The 18,024-nt window shown below is 40.4% G+C and overlaps 1 protein-coding gene across 1 annotated transcript; it reads left to right on the top strand.

The window, feature by feature from the left end:
* The first annotated feature begins 60 nt into the window (after positions 1 to 60).
* On the top strand, positions 61 to 14,476 carry SPACA1 (sperm acrosome associated 1). The gene is made up of 6 exons (XM_030490906.1): positions 61 to 111; positions 5,979 to 6,080; positions 6,459 to 6,565; positions 7,074 to 7,215; positions 13,763 to 13,904; positions 14,177 to 14,476. Exons 3-6 carry the CDS (start codon positions 6,497 to 6,499, stop codon positions 14,265 to 14,267), a joined length of 444 nt encoding a protein of 147 aa, XP_030346766.1. The 5' UTR covers positions 61 to 111; positions 5,979 to 6,080; positions 6,459 to 6,496; the 3' UTR covers positions 14,268 to 14,476.
* The last annotated feature ends 3,548 nt before the right edge of the window (positions 14,477 to 18,024 follow it).

Below are 18,024 nucleotides of genomic sequence, written 5' to 3'. Positions count from 1 at the left end.
GGTATTTCCACCCCGTCATTGTATTAAAGATGTAACTTTAGACTTTGTGTTCAGGTCTGCATGCCACTGTGTCCACGAAAATAGAATATGGAGAATGCACAGTTACATGTGGTAAGTAGCAAAGCAGATGAATAAAACATATTGTCATTTGGTTTGGGGGGGGGGGGAAAGTGCTAACTGTAGCAATTTAGCAGTTGTAATTTGCCTGCCCTCATTCACCTCTCATTGATTTCAATTGCCAATAACTATAATTAACAAAAACAATCAGGCTGATTGTCATTAGGAGTTTAGGTCAGATCTGTTGTTTTATTAATTTCACGGCCTGCAAGCTCCTATTTTAAACCAGTTCCCTACGTTTATTGGCACATGAGCTGCCTTCCCCAAAGTAACAATTTTCGCTATTTGTGAACATCTGTGAGATGTTCAGAAGATGAAAGATCTTCTGATGCTTCTCACAGATGTCTTCCCACATACAATATTGCCAAAAAATTGCTTGCCTGCAGTAGCCTGTTCTGTATTCTGCATTTATACGATTTACAAATTGTGCAGTGGAGAGGAGAGGTGTCATTCTGCAGTAGGAAGGGAGAAAGGAAAAATGAGATGAGCCTTAAGAAGACATCTCTCTGTTTGAGGCGATGATAGAAACTGCTGTGAGGTGGTAATTATATCACTTAGGAAGCAGTCTTGAATCAGAAATGCTATTAATTTTTCTTTTTATGAACAAATTCAGCTTCTCATAAGACCACAGAAAAAAGAGGAGAGTAGAAACTCCCCCATCAATCTGATGTTTTCTAGACTATGCCTTTTTATTTTTTCCAGTCACTTTTTCATATTTCCAATGATAGAACTTCCTTGATTCCCTCCTAATTTTACATCTTAGCACATTATGGGTTTGTGAGATTTTTTTTTTTTTTTTGCTTCTTTGTGCTTTAATATTTCTCTTTCTTCAGTTCATAATTTCAAATCTGCTTATATGTTCCATATACCGATGTTGTATATGTATACCTATACACTTAATAACCTCACTTGCTCTGATGCACACATGTTTTAGATACTAAGAAACTCTTCCTTATGTCCCATCCCTCTAGCAGATGTCTCTAATGTTCCATGTTTCCAGGGAATTTCACTAAATTTTGTCTCAGTTTCATCTTGGGTCCCTCAGAGTTAATGTTGTGGTGGGTCAACCTTGGCTGGATGCCACCACCCACTCTATCAGTTCCCTCCTTAGTGGGACAGGGGGAGAAAAGAGGATGGAAAAGCCATGTGTTGAGATAAAGCCAATTTAATAAAGAAAAGCAAAGGCTGTATACAGAAGCAAAGGAAACAAACAAACAAAATTGTTCTCTCTACTTCCCATCATCAGGTGATGTCCAGCCACTTTCTGGAAAGTGAAGTAGGTCCCCAGTATCTATAGCAGTTGCTTCAGAAGAAAAATGCCTTAATAAAAATGCTCTCCCTCCCCCCGCCCCCTCAGGTTTTGTTGCTGAGCAAGATGTAATATGGTACAGAATATCCCTTTGGTTAGTTTGGATCAGCTGTCCCAGCTGTGTCCCCTTCCAGCCTCTCACTCGCAGGCTTCTGGTCTTTGGAGGATGTGTGTGAAGAAACAGCCTTGATCGTGGATACTGTGAGAGCATTGCTTAGCAGTAGCCAAAACATCGGTGTGCTATCCATGCTATTGCAGCTACAAATGCAAAGCACAGCACTACGAGGGCTGCTATGGGGAAAGTTAATTCCATCCCAGCCAGATCCAACACAAAATGTTTAACCACTATAGTCTCACTGAAGAATAAGGAAAGGGAGGCTTTAACAGAAAAAGGCATCATCTCATATCTGGCATCATCTAGTATCTGGAGTTCAGATCATTTCCGTAGTGTTCATTCTATTCTGGGCTGTTCAATGCATGGCATGTTTACCCTGGACTTCAGGAAAACAGACTTTGTCCTACTGAGGGATCTGCTTAGTAGAGTACAATGGGATAAAGCTCTGGATGGAAGAGGGGCACAAGAAAGCTGGTTAATATAATAAATATTATATAAAAAATAGTGAAGGATCACCTCCTCCAAGATCAGGAGTGATGCATCCTGACAAAGAGGACATCAGGCAAGAATGTCAGAAGGCCTGCATGGATGAACAAGGAGCTCCTGGACAAACTTAGACACAAAAAGGAAGCCTACAAAGGGTGGAAGCAGGGACAGATAGCCTGGGAGGAATACAGAGAAATTATCCGAGCATCCAGGAATCAGGTTAGGAAAACTAAAGCCCTGCTAGAATTAAATCTGGCCAGGGTCATTGAAGGTAACAGGAAAAGCTTCTATAAGTACAATGATGATAAAAGGAAGACTAGGGAAAATGTGGACCTTCTCCGAAGGAAACAGGTGACCTGGTTACCCAGGACATGGAGAAGGCTGAGGTACTTGATGACTTTTTTGCCTCAGTCTTCACCGGCAAGAGCTCCAGCCACACTGCCCATGTTGCAGACGGCAAAGGCAGGGACTAGGAGAATGGAGAACTGTAGAAGATCAGGTTTGAGAACATCTAAGGAATATGAACGTGCACAAGTCCATGGGTCCTGATGAGTTGCATCTGTTGGTCCTGAGGAAACTGGCAGATGAAGTGGGTAAACCACTGTCAATAATATTTGCGACGTCATGGCAGTCTGGGGAAATACCTGCTGATTAGAAAAGGGGAAACATGATCCCCATATTTAAAAAGGGAAAAAAGGAAGATGGGCCAGTCAGTCTCACCTTGGTGCCCAGCAAAATCATGCAGCAGATCCTTCTGGAAACTGTGCCTGAGAAATTTGGTGGCCTTCTGAGATGGGGTTACAGCGTTGGTGGATAAGGGAAAAGTGACTGATGTCATCTACCTGGACTTTTGCAAAGCATGTGACACTGTCCCGCACAACATCCTTGTCTCCAAACTGGAGACACATGGATATGATGGAGGGACCGCCCAGTGGATAAGGAATTGGCGGGATGGTCGCACTCAGAGAGTTGTGTTTAACAGCTTGGTGTCCAAGTGGGTACCAGTGACAAGTGGCATTTCTCAGGGGTTGGTATTGGGGCTGGTGCTGTTTAGCATCGGCAACATGGACAGTGGGATTGAGTGCAGCCTCCACAAATTTGCTGATGACACTCAAGCTGTGTGGTGCAGTCAACACACTGGAGGGAAAAGATGCCGTCCAGAGAGATCTTTTCAGGCTTGAGAAGTGGGCTCATGAGAACCTCACAAAGTTCGAAAAGTCCAAGTGCAAGGTCCTGCATATGGGTCAGGGCAATTGCAAGCAAAAGTACAGGCTGGGTGGAAAATGGATTGAGAGCAGCCCTGAGGAGAAGGACTTGGGGGTGTTGGATGACAAGAAGCTCAACATGACCTGGCAATATGCACTTGCAGCCCAGAAACCAACCATATCCTGGCCTGCATCAAAAGGAATGTGACCAGCAGGTCGAGGTAGGTAATCCTGCCCCTCTACTCTGCTCTCGTGAGATCCCACCTGGAGTGCTGTGTACAGTTCTGGGGCCCTCAGTACAAGAGGGATGTGGACCTGCTTGAGTGCATCCAGAAGAGGGACAAGAAGATGATCAGAGGGATGGAGCAACTCTCCTATGAAGATGGACTGAGAGAGTTGGGCTTGTTCAGCCTGGAGAAGATGCCAGTGAGACCTTATAGCAGCCTTCTAGTATCTAAAGGGGGGCCTACAAGAAATCTGGAGAGGGACTTTTTTATAAGGGCATGCAGTGACAGGACAAGGGGCAATGGCCCGTGGAAGGGGAGTTGGACTAGATGATCTTCCAACCCTAACCATTCTATGATTCCATGATTCTGTGTTTGTCTGTTGAAAGGCTGAAAGGAACCTTCTTGGTTCTTCCAGTTAAGCTGTAAGCTCTTTGCCTCCTTCAGTTCTTCTTATTCCCTATATTCATCTATGTAGACCTTTATATTTCTTGTTTTCTGAACTGACTCAACTTCATTATTTTTCCCCAGTAATCCTGTGGCTCAGATCCATTGCTCCTCTAGTCATAGTCCAGGTTTATGGAGGCATTAAAGCATAATTAAAGCATATGTTAATGATGTCTTGTCATACTTGCCTCAGTTTTGCCTTAATCTTTTTGGTCTAATTGTTTTGGCCACTCTTACTTATCATTTTCTCTCATAACTGCTGTTTTTGTATTGCTAAATATTCAGTGCTTTGTGGGTCATCCCTCTTTGCCACCCCTCTCCCAGTCTATTAATTTAAATTTCTTCTAGGGTGAATTTCATTTAGGTAATTTACTTAACTGCATTGTGGCCAGTTTCCTGTTGGGTTAACTTGTACTGCTTGTTGAAGTTAAGACTTCATTTGTTAAGGCATCTCAGTAGATTAATTTCATCAGTATTGGCAGCTACTAAGAAATGGTGGAGAAAGGAAATATGGGAATGAAAGAAAAAGCTGTCCAAAAGGAAGAGGCAGAGGAGTACCAAGTGAACTTGCAGATCTAATTAAAAGCTTTTTTCATCAACCCTTTGAGTATGATTTACTTCCCACATTATAATGTTCCCATAGATAAAGCATGCTGAGATTTTTCCTGATGAATGACTAGAGTTAGCCCAGCAGCCAGATTTTATCAAGCCAGTCTTTTGGCTTTTCATAGGTTTCCTGTCTGTTTTGTTAGCTAAAAAGACTACATGGCTCTGAAGAAAGAGGAATGCATTTAATAGAAGTGTCAGTTCACTGCTATTTACACCTTCTGTGTCTGCATCCATGAGATGAGACTTTCTCTGGAGAGGAGAACGATCCTCGTTCTGTGTCATATTCAGTAAGTGGTGGTGTCTCCCTCTGTCACTTTAAGTTCTGTTTCATGAGTTACATGACATCTCTGAAACATTCTGAAATCCACTGGTTTATGTCATACACATTTAAGGAAGACAGATGCATCACAAATGCAACGTTCAAACCAATTTCGTATTTATTTTTCTGCTGCAAGGAGTTTTAACTCTCCTCTTTCCATGCCTATTAGTAAACAAATTGCTTCTGGAAAAATGGCAAAACCTTCAGTGTTTACTGGGCCTAAAGATATTATTCCTGCCTCCCCCACAAGCTATGTCATTCCAATGAACTGTGTACACAATGTTTGGCAAAAACAATTATAGCACTTGTTTTGAATTTGTTGTAATTGTCAAAATGAGGATGTTCCCATTGAAATCCTGATAGGGAGAGCGAACATTTTTTTGCTTCCTTGAGCACTGTGTAGGAATTTCCTTAACTTTACACATTCATGATAGGTTACCTCCTGTTCTTTGTTTTCAGTAGGACCCCCCACGTTGCAGGTGGAGTCCTGGTTGTCAACTCTTGATTTCACCCATTTCTCATGAGAAGCCCTATGTTACTGACCACCAGCTTCCCAAGGAGGCTTAATTTTGGAGGCTGTTGATTGTATTCCTGTGTCACTCACTGGTGGTCACTGTTAGGTAACTTTCCCCAGTCCCACTGCCAGGAGGTTTTTTGTACCTTCAGTTTCTGTTGACCCTGGTGGGAGTTGAAGATGCTCAGACAGTCACAAGACTGGAGGCAGACTGAATTGGCAGTCTGTACAGTATTCTCTGTGCTATCTGATTTGAGCATTTAAAGGCCAGGAGCCTGAATGATATTTAAAGTGAATTAACTGTTTTGCAGAACATATATTCGTTTCTTTTCAAACTCTTTTCCTGTAGGAAAAAATTTAAATTAGTTTTCAATTCTTATTCTGACACATGATGATTCTCAGAAGCTAGCTCAGTTCCCTAGGGTGTAGAGCCTGTCAGAAGTAGATGTTGTCTTGGAATCTTAGATACCAACATGGGATAGCTTTAGCAGGCACTCTGAGAAGATCTATTTTGCCTGGTATTTGGTAGATACATCATATTAACATCCAGGATAAAGAAAGAGAAAGCAACAACAGAGTGTGAAGGAAATAAAGAAATGCAGAGTGAAAGATTTTTTTTTTTCCCCCTCAAAGGGATTGGCATTCGAGAAGTTCTGTTAACCAGTGGATGCCCTGCAGCTGAAACAAAATGTATTATCGGTGTGGAGGAATGCGAGGGGCCAGTAGACTGTGGATGTAAGTGCAACGCTGTGATACAGTAATCCAGAGCAAATAAGTTAATTTAAAGGGAACATCCTTATTCTCTGTTAGTGTAGTGGAAGTGGGATGAAGTGATTGCATTCCACTCTCAAATAACCCTGTTAAGCAATCCAGTAACATTTCAGATCTTATTTCTGTACTGATGTGCACTTGATTTCAAGTCCCTGTAAAATACTGTTTATCTGCTGTGATTCGTTCCAGACAGTAGAAAAAGCAAAAAGTATTTTAAGTAATTTTAAGGGAAGGGATAATTTCCAAGTAATATTTTTTGGTTTGAAGAGTTACGGATTTTACGATCTACACAGAAGTGTTTCATAGAGTTGATGACATACCTATTAAAAAATCCTCCAACAGGGGGAACACCAATTTCTAAGGGCTCTGAGTGCGTGAAGATGCCGTGTATTTATATACCTCCTGAAAATCGATTTAAATACATTTGGAAGAAGTTAATTCAAAACCAGGTGAGTAATTGAACCCCACTTTGTGCAGAAAAAATGCATACCACACGTATTTACCACATGCTCCATTTGAATTGTACAGACTTCTGGGCAGATTATTTCTTTTGCTGTCATAATGCACACTAGCCCTGATCTCTTGCTGGTGAATTTGTAATACAAGGACTCGCATGGTTTCGCTCCTTTATGCAGCTTCAATTTCCTGTTTATGTGAGGGAAGCAATAATTTTAGAGAGTAATATTTACTGTTATTTCAGAAAAACGGGGCATAGTGACTGGTGACTGCATACATATCATCAAGTCACAACCATGTTACCCTTCCCAGTTGTTCAAGTAGGAGATGCTACAGAAATGGGAGAAATTTTCCCAGGGCCAAGAGGTCCTGACAGGTTGAAAGCTGTTGGAGTAGAATATGCACTTTTCTGTGCAATTCATCTTTGCAGATCTATATGAAAAAAATACAGCCTTTTTTTTTATTTGTTTGTTTGTTTGTTTTTCTTTTATATATTGCCAGACAGCACATACTCTTCCCAATGATACATCTATTATGGAAGTTTGCAGAGATAACCAATCGGTTACTTACCAGTGTGAAACTCGAAGAAGAAAAAAAGGAAGTACCATTGCTTCTGTAAAATACGCAGTCCACGCAACAACTGGTAAGCTCATAGAGATGCTTACTGTCTTCTAGTGAGGTGGCCTTGTGTTTTTTATGTAGTACTCAATCTTCGTAAGACTGCATGTCACCAGTAGTATATGGGCAAGAGCTTGTGTGCTGCGGTAATGACTGTCGTGAAACGCAGGCCAATAAAATGCACATATAAAAGGAAATGACAGAATAGGAAAGAAGAGGTTCCTTGTGGTAGGACTGAGTATTTCCTTCATCCTTTCTAAAAATTCAAGCTAAAATAAGGAGGGTTTCCTATTACCTGCTTATTTTTTACTGCACCCAGGTTGGTCAACATAGACTTCTTTTTGCCTCGCTAAGCCACATATCACCAGGAGCACAGGTTCTTCAGTTAAGTCTCCTTTCCACTTCAGTACTGAAGCAGGAAAACAACCTTTTGTATTTTTCTTTTAGTGGCTATCTGGATTTTGCTTATACACAATGGATTTAGCAAAGTTTAACATGAAAAAGAATACATCATAAACCAGTTCGCTGGTACTATCTTTCTCATATCCTCTGCTAATGGTATTTTTGCTGACTTCATCAGGAAAGGTAGCAGTGTGCTGTTTTCTCAAATCATGAGAAGAGCTGCACAGAAACTCCATCTTACCCAATCAGAGAAAGTGTGAAAGTGCCTTGATCATCAAAAGTGCTGTTGGTTTGGTATTTTTTCCTGAAATAACGTAAATTCAAGTCTTACGCAAAATTATGGCAGACTAGCAAGAAAGAAATCTTTGGAGATAACCGTCCCTATGTTTCTTCCTTCCATGTTGTTTACCTAGGTAAAACTGTCTGGCCTGGGAATCCTGCTTTTTTTCCTCTCTCTTCAGTAAGATAAGCTAGTTCCTGTATCTCTATTGAGGTAATTTCTGCCATTGTACAGTAATATGGAATTTGTTTGCTCATTTTCTGAATCCATCTGGCAGTCACAACACACCCAAAGCTTTTTTTTTCTTTTCCTTCTCCCACTATTCAGTCTGTACATTCCTTTTTGTACAGAGGAAGCTTACATTCCTTTTTGTACAGAGGAAGCTTCCTTTTTGAGACCTGAATTAGCAGAGCACATAATCTGTTTTAGGTTTAAGCATGCAAATGGTCCCATTGACTTGAGTCTGGTGAGTCATCAATGGGAGGGCTCACACACTTGTGTCTAAGCTGTGACTGCATAGTCTTGGTGAAAAGTGGTCAGATGAAACCCGCCCAACAGACATATCCACTGAGAACTTCTTACAAGGTTTGAGATTTGTTGATTGAGAAAACATTTATGACTATACAGAAGTCTGAAGAAGATAAGCTCTAAGGTTTTTTGAGTAGCTTGAAAAGAATGGTTTGTTCTGCTTAGTGCTAGATCAGTGTCCTGTGGCTTTGTACAGAGGTGTGTGTAGATGCCCACATGAGTTTCTGAGCTTTGCTTCCCCAGATGTGACATTGTTTGGACTTCAGAAATTATTAACTCTTGATTAGGTACATAGAAGAAATTATCAGCTGAAGTTTTGGTTGAAAATATGCCAGGATGTTCGTCATACAGATCGAGTTTTGCTTGCTGTGGATGGTCAGAAGCCTAGCCACATCAGAAGACTCCATTTACTTTTCTGAAGGATCAGAAGGATCAGAAGGAAATAAGAAAGATCCTTCTAACAGCTTGTGTTTGGGTGTGGACTTTCTTAGCTGGTGCCTGGTATTTTGCAGAGCTGCTCTGTTTTCTGGGAGCATGGCATGCTGTATTGTTCAGACTCTGGAAAGGGGTAATGTTTCTGCCTGTGGTACAATGCTGCCTTTCCCAGTTCCTCATTAAAAGACTTTTTGAAATGGGGGTTGGAAATTTGAGACAAGCTTATCACCCCTGTCAAGAAAAATGTTTTTTTTACCTACTCCAGAAAATCTAAGACTTTCTGTTGAGTGAACAACATCTGCCATTTATCTATCTGGTTTCCAAGCTGAAATGTAAAGAAGGGCAAAATCACAAAATCAGTATCAGAAATAGGACTAAAATCTCCGGTTTTGGGTAATCTACAAGACTGAACTGGGTTTTTTCCAGCATCCACATCCAGGCACAGATTTCTAGTCAGCGCAGGTAAGGTGGGTGTATGGTGGGCTCACCGATGGCTGGGTTGGAGCCAGCTGGAACCGTCCATGTCGAGCACAGGGCAACCCCGGCTGCTCTTCATAGTGGACACTGGCACTTGGTACAACAGGCCAAACCTACTGTGGGGAGAGAGTCTTGTATAGGTTTTGGGATGTGTATCTGAACCAGCTGAATGGACAAATCAGTTTTAGTCAGGGAAGAGCAGGTCCTCTCTATTACCTCCTAAATTACTTTTTTTTTTTTTAATCCAACTGAAGTGATTCTGTCCATCTCTCTGCCTCACTCAAGTCAATAAGCTTAAGTTTGTATATTTTGTCTTTCTCATAATCTAAATCACTCCTTTCGCTACTCCACAGAGATACATTTCTTCATGCCAGAGCTACAGGATAGTGTAGGGGAAGTGGACATGTTTGCTCTGTGGCTGGCCTTTTTGCTTGGCACTTTCCTAGCAAGGAATCTTTGAAGTCGCCAACAGAGCTAAAAATTATCAATGCAGCTGATAAGGTGCTTTTGTCTCATCCTTCCTCCTCTTTCCAGTGCTCTGATGTTTTACCCACGTGAACAGCAGTGGTCAGATTCAGCAGCACCATCTGCAAGCCTGCAAAGCCACCACTTGAAAATACATAGCATGACACTTTCCACTTCAGATTTTGAGGCATGTGAGGTGGGAGGAAGGGAAGACATGTTCCAAAAGGGCAGCTAAAATCTCACAGGAGTTTGTGTGTATTTGCCATGTGGCAAAATTTTGCATGAGTTAATTTTAAATTATGCATGGAGAACTTCATGCCTCCTTTACCAGTGATCACTACGCTTCTTGGTGACCTTTGATAAACAGTCGTAATGACCTTTTGTGTGAGTGGTCTTTAGTAATTTGGCTCTTCCTTTTGTTTTCAGAACTGTTCAGACTTCTGGGTTCTCTTTGTCTTTTATAGCAAGAGAAACATAACAGGGGGAAAAAGAAAGTATTTTATCTCCATCAAAAATTATTGGGATCTCTGCAAGAAAAATCCCAGCTTTTAATAACTGACATTTCTCTATGTCCTTCTTACTAAATCACTACCACAAAACACGGAGGGATGTTGTTTCACACTCATGCCTGTTGTGGTTTTCAGTGTTTTGTGAAGACTCTTGAGCTGGAAGGCCGTTTGTTCATATTTAATAGGACTAATAATAGTCCTGTAAGGAGGGAGGGCTCTGCAAGGGAGGAATGCAAGAGCAGAGAAGGATCCTCATTAAGATGCTATGTGAAGGGTGTGAGCCTGCTGAGATCCCAGCTGTGCTCCAAGCTCCACACTTCTCATGAGTGAGAGTGTTGGGGGTGTGTGCTAGTGGCACTTCTGTGGAGAAGATTCAGGCAATAGCATTTCTGTGTCTCAGAGGCCATTCTAGCCCCCATCTTGCTTCATTTCCTGCTGATGATTTCAGTGCCAGATCTTCCTCTTGACAGAAAAGTCACATCTCTGTAACTGGTTACTGTACAAGCAGTACAGTAATCAGCATGGCCGTGTTGTCCTTGCATTTGCACAGAAATGAAATGGGGAATCCCAGTACTCAGGATAAACAGCCTAGATTTCCTCTGTGTATGTGTAATCCTGCTCTCCCATTAGCATATATCCATCCATTTTTATTACATAGAAAAAGGTTTATAGATAATCTAGAAGGGAAACAAAAAAGCTACTCATCACCATTATATTAAGGGGAAAAAAAAAAGCTGAACCCAAAAACTAGAGTCTGCAGAGGCAAAATCTTATTCCTTTCTGCCAAACTGATACATACTTTCTGGATCTGAAAACTGGTGGAAAGAACTCCTGTCGGCTGCTGGACCGTATAAACAATTGGTTGAGTATCTGCTTGTAGATGGACAGTCAAATGGTCTAGGAGGAACTCCAGCTCAATGAAAAACCCAGGGGAAGAGGAGGATGAAGAGGAACAGTGCTGCTGGCAGAAGAAGTGGGTTTCCTTTGGACAGAAATGGTGCTGAAAAAGGAGGTGTTCCACTTTTCTTGATGTATATAGAATCATAGAATAATAGAATGGTTTGGGTTGGAAGGGACTTTAAAGCTCATCTAGTTCCAACCCCCCTGCCACGGGCAGGGACACCTTCCACTAGACCAGGTTGCTCCAAGCCGTGTCCAGCCTGGCCTTGAACACTGCTGGGGAGTGCACACATATTAGGGATTTTTTTTTTACAATGTAATTGTGGAATATATATATGATGGTGCTTTTTTTTTTTCTTTTTGTCGTTCTTTATAGTGAAGTAGTCCACAGACCCGCAGTGGGCTTTGGACTTCAACCTGAAAGTCGTTGAACTGAACTTCTCATCTTTCAAAAAAGAATCGTTCTTCCTAGTTTCATTAAGCTAAGTAGATTTTCAAAGAAAAAAAAAAATGTTTTGGTGTAAAACATCTTTGTAACCTTAACTGGAAGCTGAAGATGTTTTTAAGGCACATTCTGGCTATGGCAAGAGCCACAGTGACTAATTGGAGTATTGCCTGGATTTTAGGAGTGCAGTCGGGGGCTTAAAAGTGCACCTGATGTGAATCAGTCTTTGCTCATTGTGAACCATCTTACTGGAAAGCTGCTTGCATTTTAAACACATGTGTTTACTTGGAAGGCATCCCCCCTGTATTAGCAGGTTGTCTCTTAGGCAGCTCTGGTTCTTGGCTATTGGAAGAATTACTAAAAAGAGAATTTGAGTAGATTAGCTGTGGATAACATAAAACTTGATTTTCTCGTCAGCAGGCTTCTGTTGCAGCCTGTGAACAGAGGTATTCTTAGAGTTCCAAATTCACATCTTGCCAAGGGGAAAATATATTACATTAATGAAACTGCAAAATCAAAGATAATTTTCATTAACCTCCATCCCCTGCAACTGCATTCTAAAAAGACACAGTCCAGTCGGTGAAGTGAGTTAGTCTGAAAGCAGGTAGCTCTACACTATATGAAAACCCCTGTATTCAGACCTACTATCTATGACAGTCTCAGCCAGTTGACCATTCTTACCTCTCCTGTATCTTGCAGAAAGATCAGGAGAATCCTATAGATGAGCTGTGATTTAAGAATGTCAGAATGAAGATTCAGTGATGCAGGAGAATGAAACTCAAATGATGCAATGGAAGAGTTGCTTAGATACTACAGTGATGACAGTGGCACAGGACCTTATATAGAAGTAGAAATGAAATAGAAATAGAAATGTTTTTCCTGCAATCATTCTGCTACACAGAATTCCTACCAGTGTGAACATGAATTTTGCATATCAGTCAGCAATTAGATAGCATCTTATAGTTGTAGACACTATATGAGGGAAAATGAAAGAGGAATTAGTGTTGGCTTGAGTAGAATTGTCAAAGCTGGAGGGATCTGGGAAGGTGTCTGATGGTTCATTGATTTGGTTGAATGTGGCTGAACAAATAAGGTCAATTAAATTTCAGACCAAGGTGACTGGGCTTGGTTTCCAGATGTTTTTTATCCAGTTTAAAAAAACAGATGGAGGAAGTTGGTTGACCACCTTCAGCAGTTTCCACTCTTCTTGGGTTGTTTAGAGTCATCTTCTAAATGGTGTGTCTGATCTTAGAGAAACTGCCAAAGTATTGGCAGGGCCCTCAGTTTCCTTAGGTGCATGGTTGAACAGGTTGCAGCATTACAAAATGCATTTTTACTTGATATCCTTCCTACGTTTTTCCCTTCTCCGCTGCATGCAGTTGCTCCTCGCTGTGTGTTTTTGGGCCATGCAGAAAACCCCTTTCCATACTCAGTGGTTATTTGCTTTAAATAAAGGCTTTGCAGACCCAAGCAGAGACAGGGAACTGAAAAGCAGCACTAAAGTCCTTGATCCGGTCTTTTGTTAGCATAGTCTCTTTTGGCTTCATTATTATCATTGTTATTGCAGCAATTACTGTTGTTAGAATTTTTCTGTAGCACAGTGCTACCTTGGTGCCTCAGCCCTGGCCAAGCACCTGGTACCAGGCACAGAACAAAGAAGTCACCCTGCCTCGAGTGGCAGACAGCCTGTGGTAATTCTTCTGTCTTTATCGTTCAAGTCTTTTACGCGGGCATGTCTTGAAATCTTAGATTAAAGCATTTCTTAAAGAAAAATATTGTTATATTAGTCATTCATAACATGTACCAAATAAATAATTTTCCCACATTTTTTTCCTTGTCCTTAGGAATTGCAGTTCTTTGTGTTTCACGGCTGTTAAGTGACATGTTTCACACTCCACATGCCTTGATCTCCATTTCTTTGCATCTTTCTTGTTTAGATATGCCTTTGCAAAGAAGGTATAAAATGTTACTCTTTTAACTGCTGATACAGTAAAGGTCTGAAGGTCTTGAAAGATGTCAGTAAGTAAACAAGCCTCAAGACCCGCTCTTTTTCAGTCCTGTCCGTCAGATTAAATGCCTGATTCATTTGAAAATTTGAACATAACAATGACCAGGTATTTATTTTTTTCAGAAATGCAAGCAGAAGAATCAAAGAGAATACAAACAGGGCACTCAAGGAAAAAGACAGATGCTATTCTGATCTTTTGCCTTGTAATTGGAATCATCGCGACTGTTGGTGTGATCTCTGCCATGATCTTTATGATTCTTCACTGGTAGGTGGATAGCATACAATGTGATTTATGTTTTATTTGGTCAAAATACAGTATTTCTGTTGACAAGCATGACCTGGGTGAACTGTTTAAGTTTCTTGGTAGTTTAATGTTTGTGTCACCAGTAGAGAAAACAGGAACAAGTTTCTGGAGATTGGAAAAAAGTACTTTGCAAAGCAGTTACAGTGACTGTGGATGGGAAGGGAATGATTCAGAGCGATTTATGTAAGCCTGCTTAAAGGTATGTTTTTGTTTAATTCTTTTTTCCACTTCAGGGGTGTTGTCAAATCTTTTTGGAAATCAAAATCTGGGCAAGACAACCAAGAGAAGCTGACCAACAAAAGATCACTGCCTAACCTGGAATAAATAGGCCCGTCTCCCAAGGTCCACAGTGGCCTTTTAAGGAATTGGAGTCTCTACCTGCACCTACAGTGTTCTCACCATCTGCAAAAGCCATAATACAAGAAGTGGCAGAGCCACTCGCATAATAAAAAAAAGTACAGATTACATAGAAATATGATATAAAGATTAAAATATGTCTGAAATACTGGTTTTAAGAAATACTTTTTACAGTTAATTCACTGTCTTTAATTACTGGTCTATAAGGGAAATGGGTAAAAATATTTGTATTTTAAGGTAGACATCATTCCCCAGGTAATGTAATGGTCCAAGCACCTCTGAACTAGAGAAACAAAGCCAGATTTTTGTGAAGATTTTGCAAATTATATATTTAACATTTCTTAATTTTGTGGAGATGTTAACCTAGACTAGATGAAACTAGGCAGAGACCATTTTTTGTGAAGTGCTCTTCCATGATCTTCAAGCACAGCACAGTAATCACTGTAATCCAGTTTCTTCTTGATATATGGAAGGATGCGTAATAGCAGGGAAGATCACTGGAGGGGAAGATCATTGCTTCATAAGTTTCATTAAATTTTTACCTGCACATTTGCACACATAACCATTTCTGCCATCAAGGGGACCAAAATATGTGAACAGAAGAGAACCCCCATAGGGTCAAACCAAGGATTCATCTACCTCTGTAATAAAATCCCTGGGAAAAATAAAGGATGTCTAGGGAAGAGTACAAAAACAAGACAAGGCTGAAGGGACTGTAGTCATAGGATAAGGGGTAATGGGTTCAAACTTAAACAGGGGAAGTTTAGGTTAGATATAAGGAAGAAGTTCTCTACTGTGAGGGTGGTGAGGCACTGGAGTGGGTTGCCCAAGGAATTTGTGAATGCTTCATCCATGACAGTGTTCAAGGCAAGGCCAGGGTGGATGGAGTCTTGGGTGACATGGTTTAGTGCGAGGTGTCCCTGCCCATGGCAGGGGGCTTGGAGCTAGAAGATCTTAAGGTCCTTTCCAACCCTAACTATTCTATGATTCTATGTTTTCCACATGTATTCCTCCAGATTCCAGACATTTTCAGGTTTTCTAAACCAGATGCAATTTCTAAGCAGTTAGCAATCTTGAATAGATTTCTTTCCCATGGCGTTGTTCAGCATCCCCTTGTACCTGTGTAAGCTTCTGTTACATAAAACATCCTACAGCAGGGAGATTCAGAACGCAACCACATCTTTTGTCCAGCTTGAAGCCATTTCCTGCTAGCTTCATTTGTCACACCTTACTCCTGGAAAAGGCGGTGAGCTGTGAATCCACACTCTCCGCTACCTGAAAGGCACTGTCTTTTAGACCTTTACCATATTCCGTGGTTATTTTCTTTCTGGACTGAAAAGGGCAAGATTACTTAGTTATTCTTCATCCTGAAACTGTATGATATCTCTGACCATCCTTGCTGACCTTCTCTAACACTCCTCCATTACATGACTATCTTGTTTACGAAGGTGCTTTCTCTTTGTGTAAATAAACATTGTTTGATGCAAATAAAAAACCTAAGCTGATGACATGTTGAAAAATGGACTGTGGACTAAGATGTTTAATAGATTTTATGATCAAGATTTTCTCCTGAGTGTAGTAGAAGCTCTGAAAAGAGGCTAAATATTGAGCACTCCAGGGTAGAGAATGCTTCTCAGTAAAGAACATTGCAAAAGAATTGCAAAAAAAAATAGATTGGAGGTAGTAACTCATCCTTTCAAAGAACTCCATTCTCTTCAGATCCTCCATTGCTGCAGATGTTCTAACTGCACCATCTGCACATCCTTAAAAAAGCATTATCATATTTTTCAGAGATAACATCATTTTGCTCGCTGTTTAGTGAAAAGATCATTTATGTTTTTGCAAATAAACCATCATATTCAAAAATGATGTGCACTTAATTCTATAAAAATATCTTTTTTAAAAAAGGAAATTATATTTTTGGGAACACTAGCTATGTCATTTTATATCATTAGGTGGACAAACTTAAAAATCTTGCAACATTAAGAAGAAAATGCATGGAGAAAGGAAAAACAGACAGTAACAATTCTGCAGTTTGCAAAACCATCTTACATGTTCAAGGGGAGTTTTTGACCCCATGCAATCGAAGACAGCATATTGTGGCGAGTTTGGGATTAGGCGTGGAATGCAGGTCTTAAAAATAGACCAAATCCAGTTGTTATTACTCAGGAAAACATTTCCACTGAAACTATGGTAAATATAAAGCCCTGCCATCAGCTCTGCAATTGAGTTCTGAACTCTTGCTTTCGTGTTGTAATTAGGGTGTAGCATAACTGAAAGAGAAAGAGGAAACTAGAATATTCTTTTCCATTATGATGCAAAGGTGTACTATTATACAACCATTTTGTATTTTAATAACATTTGCAAAGTACATCCAGTCTTACTTGGGTTGATATTTTAAGAGGTTTAAATTTCCCTGGTCTGCTGGCAAATCCAGCAAAAAGTAACAGATACGTAAGTGGAGTGGTTCAGAAAATGAAATTCAGAAACAGCTGAACTAATCCATAGGGTGAGTGTGGGGGGCCTTAGGGTAGGTCAAGGAGGTTTTGTTCTTTATTCACTTGTATTTTGTAAAATAGGATTATCTTCTGCTTTTTTTTTGTTTGCTTGTTTTCTTATAGCTCCTTAAAGCTACCTACAAAATAGGAAAAAAAAGCACTGGAAAATTTGATGCAAAAACTGTAGCATAAAATAGAGAAGAGTGCCTTGCTTCTTGACAGATAGGATAAACAGGCTGTTCTGTTGTTAAAGCTGCAATTAGAAACTCCAAGAAGTGAGGAAATTCCTGAAGTTAAGATTACTCTGTCCAAGCAGCCATCACACAACCACTACATTATCACTCTCTCACCCTAAATATAAACTTGAATGAATTGCTGTCTGTGCTAGATGCAGTATAAAACACATAGGAAGAGCAAAATCATTATCTTAGCACAACCCATGGCAACCTTACCTGACTTTTGATCCCATAATCTGAATAATATACTTATTAGTTTGGTATTGGAATCTACAGCTGTGACAGATAAAGGACATCCAGAAGTAAGTGTTTTAACTCCGTATTTTTAAAGAGAGAAAGAACATATTATAAGCTGCTTGAACACTCCTGGCAAGAAGTATTCGTCATCTAGGATATATAACTTTACTTGATGTAACTCCTTTTATTTGCAATGCCTGAGAAATGTAAAGAGTGCTTTCATTGTTACTTTCTGGAAGTGGGTTAATGTAGAAACCCAGCAAGATTTTCTCTTTTTTAACAGTTTTAAATACAATATTTACTATTTCCTTGTGCTTGATGACTGCAGCGGAAACACTATCTTTACTGTTCACCCCAAGGTACAGAAGTATTCTTATTCACAGACCTTACGCATGTACCCAACTCCTGTTTAAGCCAGTGGTATTTAAGTGAGAATCTGATGCATTTCTAAGGGGAGGATCATAGAAGAACTAGAAGAAGGGACATAAAGGTCACATTAAAATATCTTCATGATCTCGGGAGCCTGCAAGAGCTATTGGCCAAAGCAGATTAGGCAGCCTTCCTAGTCTGCTCTATAAAGTAGGATCCATACAGAAATCCCAGTGACCTGGGAGCTCGTAGATTTGCCCTCATTCAGATGACGTCCTACACCACACCTTGGAGGGCCACCAAGCTTGGTTCATCTCGCAGGAGACTTTTTCACCTGTCTTTGCTGTACAGAGGACTTCTAGTGTCTCCTCCCACTACTCCAGC

The sequence above is a fragment of the Strigops habroptila genome, chromosome 6 (genome assembly GCF_004027225.2).
Source record: "Strigops habroptila isolate Jane chromosome 6, bStrHab1.2.pri, whole genome shotgun sequence".
Taxonomy (NCBI): domain Eukaryota; kingdom Metazoa; phylum Chordata; class Aves; order Psittaciformes; family Psittacidae; genus Strigops; species Strigops habroptila.
The sequence above is the reverse complement of the archived record's forward strand: the minus strand, read 5'-3'. Positions and strand labels throughout refer to the sequence as shown.